At 43.7% G+C, this 15,019-nt stretch overlaps 1 protein-coding gene across 4 annotated transcripts in view; it reads left to right on the top strand.

Annotated features, from left to right (window-relative positions):
- LOC121325426 (cGMP-dependent protein kinase 2) overlaps positions 1-15,019 on the top strand; it is a 101,466-nt gene that overhangs the window by 79,820 nt on the left and 6,627 nt on the right. For all 4 annotated transcript variants that reach the window (XM_041267892.1, XM_041267890.1, XM_041267891.1 and 1 more), the window contains 3 exons: positions 2,003-2,144; positions 3,441-3,604; positions 9,918-10,040. In XM_041267892.1, coding sequence (XP_041123826.1) covers positions 2,003-2,144; positions 3,441-3,604; positions 9,918-10,040 — 429 coding nt within the window. The remainder of the gene's footprint in view (positions 1-2,002; positions 2,145-3,440; positions 3,605-9,917; positions 10,041-15,019) is intronic.

Below are 15,019 nucleotides of genomic sequence, written 5' to 3'. Positions count from 1 at the left end.
TCCCGGCGCCAACCACGCCCACCATCGGCACCAACCTTGGCACAGGTGAACATCTTCGGCACCGTCTACAGCTCGGCACCGACCACGCTACCCATCGGCACGACCTTGGCACCGTTTGAATCGGCACCAACTACTTGGCAACGACAGTGCTCGCCTCGGCACCAGTGAACACTTTTGGCGCTGTCTACAGCCCGGCACCGACCGCGCTCTCTCTCGGCGCCGATAGACACCGTACCAAACGATAGGCACAGATCGCGGTTCCTCTCGGCACCGAGCACAGCAGCCCCGCCTACGCACATGCCATGTCAGTGCGGTCAACTGGGTCCTCCACTGGTTTCCACCAGGGGTAACCGGTTCTCCGGCTAGAGACTGAGGCTTTGGCCTTAGAAAGATCCACCCCCTCCCAAGCTCAAGGGAGACTGCCTCTGAGGGGCCCCGGCTGCCTGCAACCCCCCTCACAACCGGACTGACCCAAGGCAACAACCCATTGCAAGGCTGCACCCAGGACTCATGGGTGCTATCGACAAAGAGACACGGATACGCTCTACAATTCCACTTAGGTCCGCCATCCTTCAAGGGTGTGCTCCTCACCACCATCAAACCAGCGAGCGCGATACTCCTTCAACAGGAGATCGCCAATCTTCAACAGAAGAACGCTGTGTGCTTGGTAAATCCAAGCGATGCCTTCAGCAGCTTTTACTCCAGGTACTTCCTGGTGCCCAAGAGGGACGGCGATTTCAGACCTATACTGGACCTCAGGGTCCTCAACTTGTTCCTCAAACAGAAGAAGTTCAACATGTTGACAGCATAGCGTATCCTCCAGTCTGTCTATATAAATAAAATAATTTCTAATAGGACTAATAATTAATCACAGGCCTTTGTTTGTAAAACTTGTGGATTTTTATTTACCCTGTGGGGAAGATGTATTGACCTGTACTATAACAGTGTAAAGCTATAAGTAATTTGATCACCTGATCTTCTGCGCAAGTAGTCAGAAAAACATTACAAGACACACAGTGATGAACTTCCATTTCATATTTCTGTAATAACAGCCAAGGTATTAAAAGTTAAAAAAATATTTAAAAAATTGCAATCCGTATCAAGTAACACATTATTACCTCAGCTATGTTATTCTTTCTTATTGTACTACGTTTCTTTTTTGTCAGAGGTTGTGACAGAAATGTTGCATGGATACCCGGCAGTGCACCAAGTATCAATTTAAGGCTCTTGTCTAAATATAAATGTTTTTGCATTACTGATGATTGTTAAAAACAATCTTCGGTAAAGTGCGCTGAGCACAGTGTAAAGAACATAGTTGCACCATGCCAATTTGCTCTTTTAAGTTTTATACATTTTTTCCCATACATTTTTTGGTTTAGTTTCATTTGGGAATTGATGGTGGTGTTTCCTCATCTGGCAGCAATACACCTTTTTGGCATTTTCCAAATCTACCTGTCATACATCTAGTGTTACGTTCAACTTTGTGTGTTACTTCCACTGGCGTCTCCTGAGAGGAGTTTTTTAAACCAGGAAATGACTGACGGTACAGAAGTTTTCTAAACCAGGAAATGGATGAAGGTACAGAAGCTGGACAGAGCTCAATAAAAAATAAACAATTAAAATTTCACCTACCAATGGTTTTATCATACTCTGGGACCTGTATGAACATATGGGGAAAGTAAAAAATGTATAAATATTTTCACTGGATAGACACCTTAAATAGTATTCAAATTGGAGTTTTCAAACTGTTCTGTAAGGGAAAGTAATGCTACTGCAAGAAAAAAAAATGCAGGGGTGTCCAAGCCTTTCACAGTTTTAGTGATGGGCTGGTATTGGAAAATGACAAGCCTATTTTCACTTCTGGGTGCATGGAGTGCATATTCATATAATGTTAGTATTGCACTAGCACCTGGCCAGAGCTTCCCTATGGGAGTTCCCCCCTCTAATTGATGTCCTCTTTTGAACTCTGCTTGTTCTTAATTGAAGGTTTCCTCTATTGCAGGTGTTTCTTTGAGGAGCCGTCGGCCCGCTTTTGTATTGGCTGTGTTCTCGAAGCTTTCAGTTATCTGCACGGGAGAGGAATTGTCTATCGGGATTTAAAGCCAGAGAACCTGCTGCTGGACAAGGATGGCTATGTGAAAATGGTATGAGGTGCTGAGCTGATTGGGGGAGTACAGTGTGCTGTGCCTGGCATCCAGGATTCAACACGATGACTCTGCAAGGTGTTTAATGTGTTACGTTACCAGGGATGCATTCCTCCAGGGTTAGCATTTCTAATTTGTTCAGGGAAGTTGGGGGTGGAGTTGTCACTTTTGAGACCAATTTATGCAGTCTTAGGATACAGTGGCACCTGCCAACCAACCCCCTGCTATTACATCAGCTCTTTTGCCCTTTGTGAATCGATGGAATAAAGTGACACACTGAATTAAACTGTAGTCCACATTCTGTACAGGGGACACACAGAACATTGTCCCAGACCAGCTTCAAATCTGCAACCTGCGTGGCAGTTGATGGTTAGCACTTTGTTCTCCTTCATACTGCTTCATACAGAATACATGCCAAATTATTTAGGTGAACCAGAGTTTGTGTAAATATTCCAGGTGTTTTTCACTTAAGTACATTTTGATTCAAACACTAGAACATTTTGTGCTTGAAAGCTATTTTAACATCATGTCCGAGTCAATATCTTGTCTGGAGTCCTAGCATGAAGATGGGTTTGATTCATATGCTTATTACATGTAAGCATTGGCTTCGTACAGGATAGAAGGATCAGCAGCCAGGGTTGTAAATTAAAATCAAATTATAATGTGGTCCTGTCACAAAGACGGCTGCAGTGGGTGACGTCAGACCAGAAACAGGAACCAACACAAAATAAACATAGAGGTGGAGTTTTGGTGAAGCTGAGCTGTGCTCAGCATTTAATAATTGAACAGACAGAAAATAAAAGGTTGTAAAGACAAACAAAGCAGCCAAAACAAAGAGACAAACAAAAAGGACTGTACAGACAAACATGGTGAGCTGCTATTATGATATCTATTATTACCTCCGTCTCCAATCCCGTTCTTCACGCACCGAACATACAACCCTGAGTGAAAACTCGATTGATAATCAATCATTCAATTGGAGTCTCGATACAACTGCACGTGAATTAATAAAAGTGCGATTCCCTGTGCTCACATATTACTACATTTTACCTGCATGTGAAGTGCTGTGCAATCCTCGTGCCTAAATACAAATACACATTTTAAACCACTCGTGTTACACAGACCCATTTATATCCTGTGAACCAATGACTATAAACCAACATTAACACACTACATGTAAAACACAACACAAATAAATAGCCCAGGGGCAGGGCACTTTGCCACAGGTTCATGTTAAAACTGAGTTGTGCACACCTGCTTAATAGGCTTTCTGTCATTGCGGACTTTGTTTCGTAGGTAGATTTTGGGTTTGCGAAGAGAATTGGTCTTGGGAAGAAGACTTGGACTTTCTGTGGCACCCCAGAGTATGTGGCCCCAGAGATCATCATGAACAAGGGCCACGACTTCGGAGCCGATTACTGGTCCCTGGGAATCCTGATCTTCGAGCTCCTCACGGGAAGGTGAGGAAACCATTCCATTCCATGTTTGTGGGGTTTGTATTTTAACAGTGCAGTGATCACGCAGTCTTTATTCACAACAAACTGAACTGCAGTGCAGAGCCCACTACCTGGTCGCAATAAAACATCTCTTTTGTATTTTTTGTTTTATTTAACATGGGCTACATGTACATTTAGGTTTTGCAGGCTACTAGATGTCACAACTTGGAGATTTGTGCTTGCAGTAGTATCCAGTGTTTCAGTGCATCATTTTCATTGTGGGTCAATTATCCAGAAAAGCAGCTAACCAGAACGTCACTGTACTGTACATCCTCAAAAATTACTGGAAACCCATAGAATGACATAACCTAAAACTAATCATTCACCCTTAACGGTCCATTTATTCAGCACCTCTTTGGTGCATCAGGTCCAAATTATTTTTACACATGCTGTTTATTTTACACACATTGTTTAAAAGTATTTTTTTCACAGTAAAACAGGTTTAAAATGTACTGCACATCAACAGGACACTCAGTATCTCCAGCCAAGCCTCACCTCTTGTTTGCTGTATTTATCACATACCTCTTCATAGTCGTGCATACTGATAAATCATCTCCTGATCACTCGTTTTATCACCAAACTCCTCAATAATCCAAGTTATTATTTTATTACTATTACATCTTAAAAAGATCAGCAAATGCCTGTGATATTCTTTGAGTGCTGTACGTGGAAGCAGTTATCTTCTTTGTTTATGTCCATATTATCTCTGTGGTTCAGGGTCCATGTGTATTGCTCAGATCGCCCCCTTTTTTTCTGGCTTTTCTCAGCTCCTATCAGTCTCACTCTGCCATTGAAAGGTTTTCTCAGCTTTTTCCAGAGAAAAAACAACTAGAGACCTGTGCTTGATGTTCTTTTTGATGATGTCGGACAGGAAAGGGAAAATTGTAATGTCGGACCTGGTCCGACATAGGACCACAAACGGTTTGTGGTCTTATAGTTGGACCTTTAAAAATATTGAGCCTTTTTTTAGATACTTTTTTGCCAAAAATGCTTTTCTTAGCATCATGTTCTTATTTCAATATTAGGAAAAAATTGAAGATCATTTCCTCAGATAATATTAAAAAATTCAATGACTAATGTTTCGACTATGAGTCTTTCCAATATCCTCATCGAAAAACTTCCAGTTGAAACATTTATTAATTCATTTATTATGTTTCTTTTAGTATTTCTAAATTCAGCTTTATAGTGTGTAATACATCTGGATGAAATAATATTAGGGCACATTTAGAATCTGCCCCCAAAGCCAAATCCTTCTTTTAATTATTTGAGAAAATCATGTGTTTGTTTTCTTATTACTGGAAAACATTTTTGGCCACATGTGATCCCCATTTGTGTAATTTCACATCATATTTTCTGTTTACTTCTAAATTACAACTTCACATCCCAGCTTGATAAGGGAGCATGGAATATCCAGCCCACTGTTCTCTACTGGGAAGCGATAGCCCCCTATTTGATTGCGTGGTTTGGCGAGAGTTTGATTGAGGTGTACTGCAGTATTTATTATTGCCAGGGTTTCCATGTAAAGCACTGCGGATGACACACCCTGGTGAAGTGTTTCTATAAACACACACAGTATTAGCCACTGAAGGATAAGTCTTTCAGTAGGCACTAAGTGTCAAGAGCCAAGATTTAATAGTGTGACACGGATGGCTATGTGGTGATGTCAGGCTAGAGATACACACAGACAAGCAGGCAGGAACTGAGGTGCAAAGGCACAGCAGTGCCATGTTTATTTAAACACAAAAATAAAATAAAAGGCTCAAGCAGAAAGCACTGCTCACAGAGCAAATAAAACAGATCACCAAAACAACAAAATAAAGCAGACCTGAGGTCAGGCTGGGCAGTTGCCTTCACTGATCCTTATTTATTTTTCTTTTACTTTTGTTTTAGTTCTTGGATTCTACGCTCGCTCTCATTCTCTCTCCTAAAAACCACCTGGAACACAGAAAACCCCAGGCTTTTATACAGGTGACCATCTCCCGATTAGCAACAATTAATCAATGAATTAACTTGGGAGATGGTCACCTCCAGCACAAGGTTTGTGTGGATGGGGTTTCCCCGCCCACACTTCTAATCAATCACAGACATAACGGCTTTGCCATCCTATAAATATACACAGAGGCGGGGTGTGGCAGGCTGGCGAGTGGATAGAGGCCTGTAGTTCAAAAAAATAACTATTTTATTATAAATAAACACAAAATAAATGTGCACAAGGGCAAAATAAAGGGATTTAAACACAAATAAAGCAATACAAAAACAAAACTTGCAAAATTAAGGTTTCCAGGCTGGGCAATGCCTTCACTGGATTCACAAATACAAAAAAACCACAAACACCAACCTGCTTCCTCAGCTCCCTCTTCCCAAATGAGAAGCAGAGACCTCCTTTTATGTCAGGTGGCTGGGTGCTGATTGATTGTTAATTAACCTAATCAACTAATCAACCCCAGCCACCTGAACATAATAAACCCAGGCAGGTAGGGGAAATTAACCCCATCCCTGCCAATACAAAAAGGGCAGAGCTTTGCTCTCCCACACACCTCCCCCCATGTACAACGTACACCGGCCGCAATCAGCAATGTGTCATCCCTGAGCAGAGCGGGCGTGACATCCCTGGGCGGTGCAAAGCAGGCATCCTTGGGCGGTGCAAGGCAGGCATCCTTGGGCCATAGCTCCTCCCCTCTGGGCTCTGAGAGCGGCGGCTCCTCCCCTCTGGGCTCTGGGAGCGGCGGCTCCTCCCCTCTGGGCTCTGGGAGCGGCGGCTCCTCCCTCTCTGGCTCTGGGAGCGGCGGCTCCCCCCTCCCTGGCTCTGGGAGCGGCGGCTCCTCCCTCTCTGGCTCTGGGAGCGGCGGCTCCTCCCTCTCTGGCTCTGGGAGCGGCGGCAGCTCCTCACCCCTCTCTGGCTCTGGGAGCGGCGGCAGCTCCTCGCCCCTCTCTGGCTCTGGGAGCGGCGGCAGCTCCTCACCCCTCTCTGGCTCTGGGAGCGACGGCAGCTCCTCACCCCTCTCTGGCTCTGGGAGCGACGGCAGCTCCTCACCCCTCTCTGGCTCTGGGAGCGGCGGCTCCTCCTCCCTCTCTGGCTCTGGGAGCGACGGCAGCTCCTCACCCCTCTCTGGCTCTGGGAGCGACGGCAGCTCCTCACCCCTCTCTGGCTCTGGGAGCGACGGCAGCTCCTCCCCCTCTCTGGCTCTGGGAGCGACGGCAGCTCCTCCTCCCTCTCTGGCTCTGGGAGCGACGGCAGCTCCTCCTCCCTCTCTGGCTCTGGGAGCGACGGCAGCTCCTCCTCCCTCTCTGGCTCTGGGAGCGACGGCAGCTCCTCCTCCCTCTCTGGCTCTGGGAGCGACGGCAGCTCCTCCTCCCTCTCTGGCTCTGGGGACGACGGCAGCTCCTCCCCCTCTCTGGCTCTGGGGAACGGCGGCTCCTCCTCCCTCTCTGGCTCTGGGGAAGACGGCTCACCCCTCTCTGGCTCTGGGGAACGGCAGCTCCTCCCCCTCTCTGGCTCTGGGGAACGGCAGCTCCTCCCCCTCTCTGGCTCTCGGGAAGGCGGCTCACCCCTCTCTATTGGAGTGACCGGGGCATCTCCCATGTCTACCGCCAGGTAATTAACCACCATGAGGGCAACCTCTGGGAAGGACGCTGGGTGGTGTTGTTCCTCCCACTGTTCCCACCTCTCCCCATCTCGACGCCACAGCGTGTTGATAACTATGGGGAGATCACCCCTCTCTGCCTCAGGGTGCATCAACCAGTCCCAGATCTCCTGGGACGGTGGTGAAGGTGGTGGTGCTGGAGGTAGTGGGGTGGCCCCTGATGCCCGGGGTGAACACGGCACCTCTTCCTGGGCCTGGTTGTAGGGGCATCCTGCCCAGTTGTGGCCGTCCTCCTCACACCGACCACACCAGTTTGCCGGTGGCACATCTGGGCAGGACCACCAACGATGGTCCTCCTTCCCGCATCAGGTCCTCCAGCCTCCTTCCCGCATCAGGTGGCTGCAGCAGCTTACATTTCTTCAGCTGCTGCTTGTCCTGCCTTTGCTGCTGCCTGCTCTTCTTCCCCATTTTTTTTTTTTTTTTTTTTTTAATTAAAAAAAAATAAATAAAAAAAAAATCCCAAAAATTCAAAAAAAGAAAATAATACTGCTCTGAGCCTATAGGTGGTGCTATCCCACTGCTGACACCAAATGTGGCAGGCTGGCAAGTGGATAGAGGCCCAGAGACAGTCTGTAGTTCAAAAAAATAACTATTTTATTATAAATAAACACAAAATAAACGTGCACAAGGGCAAAATGAAGGGATTTAAACACAAATAAAGCAATACAAAAACAAAACTTGCAAAATTAAGGTTTCCAGGCTAGGCAATGCCTTCACTGGATTCACAAATACAAAAAACCACAAACACCAACCTGCTTCCTCAGCTCCCTCTTCCCAAATGAGAAGCAGAGACCTCCTTTTATGTCAGGTGGCTGGGTGCTGATTGATCGTTAATTAACCTAATCAACTAATCAGCCCCAGCCACCTGAACATAATAAACCCAGGCAGGTAGGGGAAATTAACCCCATCCCTGCCAATTTAAAAAGGGCAGATCTTTGCTCTGCCACACGGAGGTACCCCGTTCTAAAATAAACAAACATTTTCTTTTCATGTGCAGGGCTCCTAGCTGCACACTGCAATGTCATGTGCAAAAACAGCACTTTCATTTCTGTGATAGATCAGGTGCTCATCCTGTTTTTCAGAAGCAACATTTAATATAGAGTAGCACCAATTTTGGAATACCTTACTGTCACGAAGACGGCTGTAGTGGGTGACGTCAGACCAGAAACAGGGACCAAAATAGAAGAGACACAGAGAGGAGGAGTTTGGTAAAGCTGAGTGAACAGACAGAAAATAAAAGGTTTGAAAGACACAGCACTGGTAGCCAAAACAAAGAGACAAACAAAACGGACTATACAGACAATCACAGTGAGCTGCTATTATAATTACTATTACCTCCATCTCCAGTCCCATTCTCCACTCACCGAACACACAACCCCGCGTGAGTGAAAACATGCTGCTTTTATGCAGTGGAAACCAAGACTCGATTGCTAATCAATCATTCAATTGGAGTCTCAGTACAACTGCACGTGAATTAATAAGTGCAATTCCCAGTGCTCACATATTACTACATTTTACCTGGACGTGAAGTTCTGTGCAATTCTCGTGCTTAAATACAAATATACATTTTAAACACTTGTGCTCGTAACCCATATTACATCCTGTGTACCAACTAAATACACCAACATTAACACAACACACGCAACACATAACACAGAAATACACGCAGGGGTGGGGCAACATTGCCACACTTACCTAAAATAAGATAAAGTAATCCAAGGTGTGTGGGTTTGTGAAACCAGATGATTACAGATACCATGCTCTCTGAATTCAAGGGGGACCTTCACCCCAATGTGTTACGTAACTGTTATTATGCAACTGGGCAATGTTTTGTAGAGATCATATCTGACTGTGGTTCACCTTTTATTCTGTCTTGATGTGGTTACCATTTGGATACTGAAGAATTGTTTCTCAAATCTATTTTGAGACCAGCTGCCTTGCACTGGAAACGAAGGCTGTGGTTAAGGGTTAATGATGTTTCTCCATTAACGGCCAAATGATCTGTGTGAACAGTAATCATGGTGGTCCCTCAAAAGTGACAGCGCAGGGAGCTTTTAATGAGGGGAGTCATCAAGTGCTCACTTGCATAGGTCACCGTAAGAAGGGATTTGAAACTGAAGGTTGTCAAGGAAACAGCCATCCATGGCAGGAGAATATATATGAGAATACATGTGGTGTCCCTCTCTTGTGTTCTGTTTAATACCTGGCTCCTGTATCTATGACCACTTCAGCAAATTTCTGCTGTTTGTTTTCATTTCTAGCTATTGTGTTTCCATTAGAAAGTAATAGCACCTTTTAATGTGTGGCAGGAATCCTAAAATGCAGCAAATATTGATGTGAAATCAAGGCAAGGGAAATGTATGCAGTTAGGATAAGAGTAGCACGAGGAAAGAGGTTGGCTAATTTTATTAGAAATGTCATTGGTCTAGTCAGGATTAGAGAATAAAAAAGTGTCAGAATCATGTAGCACAGCATTTCTGACTTGCTTATGTGTGGCGCTCTCATCGCATCTCTGGCCTTAAACAAAATGTGATTGAAATTGCATTTTTGTTCTTTGTTATTAATCATCACAATATTTAATAACTTTAATAAATCATTTTAGACGCTAAAGTGTGACCTCCTTTCTTCTGCAGTCCTCCATTTTCAGGATCAGACCCCATTAAAATCTATAGCACAGTGCTGAGAGGGATGGAGAAGGTGGACTTCCCCAAGCGCATTGGGAAGCGTCCGGAGGATCTCATCAGGAGACTGTGCAAGTAAGGAACGCTTCAGCTCAGTATACGACAGCATGAGGGGTGGTATAATAGATGGCATGTACAGGCAATCCAAGGCACTGTACAGACAGAGTGTCAATAAATATTATGGTTTTAATTGCATTAACACTGAAATTAACCCACACAAAATTACAAGAAACTCATTGGCACTATTACTAGATATTGTGAAATATATCATTAAGATTAAAGATAATGTTTTAAACCTACTCGCTTAGAAGCATTTATAATAAGCCTTATTGTTACTTTATAACATGACACTAGCTTGTAATGTGTCATTAAAATGTTATTATAATCATTATCAAAACATTTAAGATTATTACTTAACAGTAGCACCAGTGGCACTGGAAACATTTTTAAAGCGGGGGTGCTAGAAGCCATTGAACAAAATTGTAACCTGTGTATATAATGGAAGCCATGTAAAGTCAAGGGGGTGCTGTAGCACCCCCAGCACCCCTAGTACCAGCGCCCTTGACTAGCTCCACCATAGCTGCTTTTTGAACAGCTTTTGCAATTCAAATTTAAATATCTCCGTGTATGTGAATATGTCCGTTCTTAAGTGTTATTAAATATTTTAATTAAATATGTGGTATAGTGTAACATATTGTGTAGCGCCCTCAAGTGGTAAAAGTTAAGTTAAGGTTATGACCGGATCTGCGCACTTGAATGAAGACGTTTGCAATGTAAGCAACCGAATAAACAGGTTGAGTTATGTTCCCGTAACAAGGTTTCTGTGACTTATTTCCCTACACTAACCCATGCATCAGTATATTACAATTTGGTGACGAGGTTGTCGGAATTCGTGGCTGAAGGTGTACTTGTTGAGAGTTTTTTTTTTTTTTTTCTCTACTGAACGATGCACGCGCACAACTAACAGCAAGGCAAGATGGCATACGTGGGGAAAGTAAAAGAATATGACGAATCAAAGGAAGATTTCAAGTCATATCAGTGGTTGGTGGCTAATGATGCTGGAGATGACAAAAAAAAGTAAACATCTTTTTGACCGTCATCGGTCCAACTGTGTACAGTCTGCTTAAAAACTTAGTTGTGCCGGAGAAACTGAAGGATAAAACGTACCAGCATCTCGCAGAGAGACCACAGGGTCATTACAGGCCCAAGCCATTGGTGATTGCAGAGGGCTTCAGATTTCACAGACGGAATCAAAATGAAGGTGAGAGCATTTCCGATTATATTGTGGCTTTAAAGAAATACTCTACGCACTGTGAATTTGGAAATTTTTTGAACGATGCCTTACGTGACAGATTTGTTTGTGGATTAAGGGGAGAAGTTATTCAGAAAAAGCTCCTGTCTGAGAGTGATCTGATATTCACATCTGCTTGCGATGTTACTTTAGCTATGGAAATGGCAAGAAAAAATTCCAAAGAATTATCATCCAAACCAAGTACACCTCACACAGCAAATGTAAATAAAGTGAATGGAACTTTCAAGTCAGGAAAGCACATAACAAAGGTGTTACAAACCCTACATCACACACCAGGGCTGTTCCTGTGTTTAAAGGGGGAGAGATGGATTTGTACACCAACAGAGTGAATGTTACCGCTGTGGAGGTCATCACCAACCAAATGAATGTAAATTTAAAAATAAGAAGTGTCATGCATGTTCTAAAATAGGACATATTTCTCGAGTGTGCAGAAATAAAAAGCAAACGGGTACAATGCAGTATGTAACTGACAGTGCCACTGATGAATCAGATGAAGAGCTTGCTATGTTGACAGTGTACACAGCTAGCCAAGGTGAAAAAGGAATTAAAATTGGGGTCAAGCTAAATGGAAAGACAACTGAAATGCAGTTGGATACAGGAGCCACTGTATCAATTGTGCTTGAATCCACTTATTGGCAAAAGATAGCACAGTTTCCTTTGCAAAGCATATCTCTGCAATTGAGAACATATTCTGGGGAGAAAATTCCATTGCTGGGTCAAATCACAGTACCTACACAGTACCAGTCACAAGCTGCTAAGTTACCACTGACTGTTGTGAAGGGGGACAAACCTGTTATTTTGGGAAGGAACTGGTTAAAGCACATCCACTTAGATTGGACACATTTTTTTGTGGTGGAAGGAAGCACCAGCAGCACTGTTGAGAAGGAGGTGAGCCACCATAAAGTGGTGTTTCAAGATGGTTTTTTATACAATTAGAGACTTCAAAGCTGAAGTTATGCTTCTTCCAAATTCTAAACCAGTATTCCACAAAGCAAGGCCAGTTCCTTATGCACTCAAAGAAGCAGTGGAGAAGGAATTAGGCAGGTTGGAGAAAGATGGCATTATCTCCAAGATTGAGAGGAGCAGCTGGGCAGCACCCATTGTTGTAGATCCCAAAGCAGACAAGTCCATTCAGATCTGTGGTGACTATAAGGTCATGGTAAACCAGTGCATTGAGGAAGAGACCTACCCATTGCCTAACACGGATGATTTGTTTGCAAAATTAGCTGGGGCTACTGTATCCAGCAAATTAGACCTCACAAATGCATATCAACAGCTAGAGCTAGTTCCAAATTCTCAGCAGTATTTGTTGATCAATACGCATAAGGGACTATATCAGTACCACAGACTGTCTTTTGGAATTTCCAGTGCACCTTCAATTTTTCAGTCAATAATGGATCAAATACTTCAAGGACTTGAAAATGTGGTGTGTTTCCTTGATGACATCCTGATAACCGCTAGCAGTGAAGAGCAGCACCTGAAAACACTAGATGAAGTGTTAAACAGACTGGAACACTATGGAGTCAGAGGAAAACTGTCCAAATGCAAGTTTATGCAGAAAAGTGTAGAATACTTGGGACATTTGGTAGATGCTAAAGGGTTGCACCCTACTAAAGAGGTGGTTGAGGTAATCGCTAAAGCACCACAACCAAGAATGTAGCAGAGCTTATATCTTTTCTGGGACTTTTAATCTACCATGGTCGATTCATGGTAAACCTCTCCACTGTCTTCCAGCCTTTACACAAGCTTCTAAAGAGAGACAAAGACTGGAATTGGTCAAAGGAGTGTGATTCAGCTTTTGTTAAATGCAAGCAGCAATTACTCAATAGCAGGGTGTTAGTGCACTATGACTCAAGGAAGCCTCTATGACTGGCATGCGATGCTTCACTGTACGGAGTTGGAGCTGTAATGTCCCACACGTTGGACAGCGGTGAAGAGAGACTAATTGCTTTCGCTAAAAGACCATTGATCAGCAGTGAAAGAAACTACGTGCAAATTGAAAAGAAGCATTGGTCATTGTTTTTGGAGTAAAAAAATTCAACAAATACTTGTATGGTCGTAAGTTTACTTTATTGACTGATCACAAACCATTGACGATCATTCTAGGGCTGAAGACCATGGCAACGCAGATGTGCTATCCCGTTTGCCACGGCAAGATATGGAAACACCAGACATTCATTCAGACATTTTCTTTTTCTCTTGCATGGATAAACTGCCTGTCACATCAAAAGATATTTCAGAAGCAACGCGCCAGGATCCTGTTCTATCCCCAGTGTGGCAGTTTTTCATAACTGGATGGCCAAACCACCTGAAAATTGAAGCCTTACAGCTGCGCCCACTGGAACACAGAATACAAGATAAATGCCAGGTTGCTAAATGCAGTAAAAACAAAACTTTTGATGTCTGTGCCCATTGTGAAAAGGCAGCCTGTTACAAATGCACTGGTAAAGTTGAAAAGCGTGTTTATTGTGTAGCTTGTACTGAGAAAACTGTAATAGAACTCTGAACAGACAGACAGAGCCTTTGAACTCTGTTTCACTCAAAGCGCTTTCACGGTGCTTAAGTTTTTATATTTTTTATGCTATTTTTACAACTAGTTATTTATGTATTACAATTGTATATGTGCATAAAGCTTTCTGCAGTAGTTTATTGTGTAAAGTCTATTTTCTTACAGTTTTTCATGTTTATGTATATGTGCTCGTTTTGAAAAAAATAAGTAAAAGTAATTTTCAATGTAAATACTGAGTTTTTGCTCTGAAAATGTTATGTATGTGTAACAGGGAGAGATCTGTGCTGACTCTGCTGGCGTGTTCACGGGCTGCAGGAAGAGGGCGGCAGTCGCCCAACAACCGCCTGTGAGTCATGGCAGTGACACGGGGAGGTGGGAAAGTGTGAGTGTGGACTTTCCCCCTCTCTGAATGGCCGAGAGGCGGGTCTTGGGTGATTGTCGGTCCTATAAAATAACGCTCTGTTGTTTCCTCAGGTCTGCCCACTTAGACGCGCTAAGGGTGCGGACACTTTGATTCAGGACCGGGAATCAGCGAGACAGAGAGAGAGAGCGGGGAACCCTTGGGCAGACCCCGGCGTATTGTGAAAGAGCAGGCGAGATAGCCGAGAGAGTAGGACGGTGATCCGGGTCGTGCGGGTAGCGGCGACCGGGATAACGCTGCCGAGTGCAGCACCTTTTATTTGTAGTTTTATTACTGTTTTATTTTCCCTTGTTCTTTTCGCCTTCTGTTTTCATTATTATTTCTTTGAGCACCTGCGAGTGCATTTGCAGGTCGTGTACCAGCTGTGGTATTTCCGTGGTGCTGTCTATCATCGTTGATAGGCAGCCCACGGTCAACAGTGCCCTCTACCGGAGAGAAAAAAATACAAGGAAAGAAATAAATAAATACTGGGCACCTGTGTGGTGTTTCCCAAATACACCTGTCTGTCTCCTTGTCAGTGAATTACCCACACCCCTTCCACAGTATGATATTAAAAATGTTAAGTTGTATCTGATTATTTTTCATTTTCATATCGAAGCCGTTTTAAAATGGAGCCGCACATTTTGCAGGTGTGGCGGTTGTATGTAGTCCGAAATCTCAGCAGTTCTAGTGTTAAACTTTAGTGAGACCCAAAACATTATGATTCAGAATTTAATTTCATGCACTCCTGAAATCAAATGCAGTAACATATTGTGACAATCTATAGAGCAGGAGCTCTTATTGGTTGGAAAGGTTGGGATGATATATAGTAA

This window comes from Polyodon spathula, chromosome 13 (assembly GCF_017654505.1).
Source record: "Polyodon spathula isolate WHYD16114869_AA chromosome 13, ASM1765450v1, whole genome shotgun sequence".
Classification (NCBI taxonomy): Eukaryota; Metazoa; Chordata; class Actinopteri; order Acipenseriformes; family Polyodontidae; genus Polyodon; species Polyodon spathula.
This window is presented reverse-complemented; position numbering and strand designations above follow the sequence as displayed.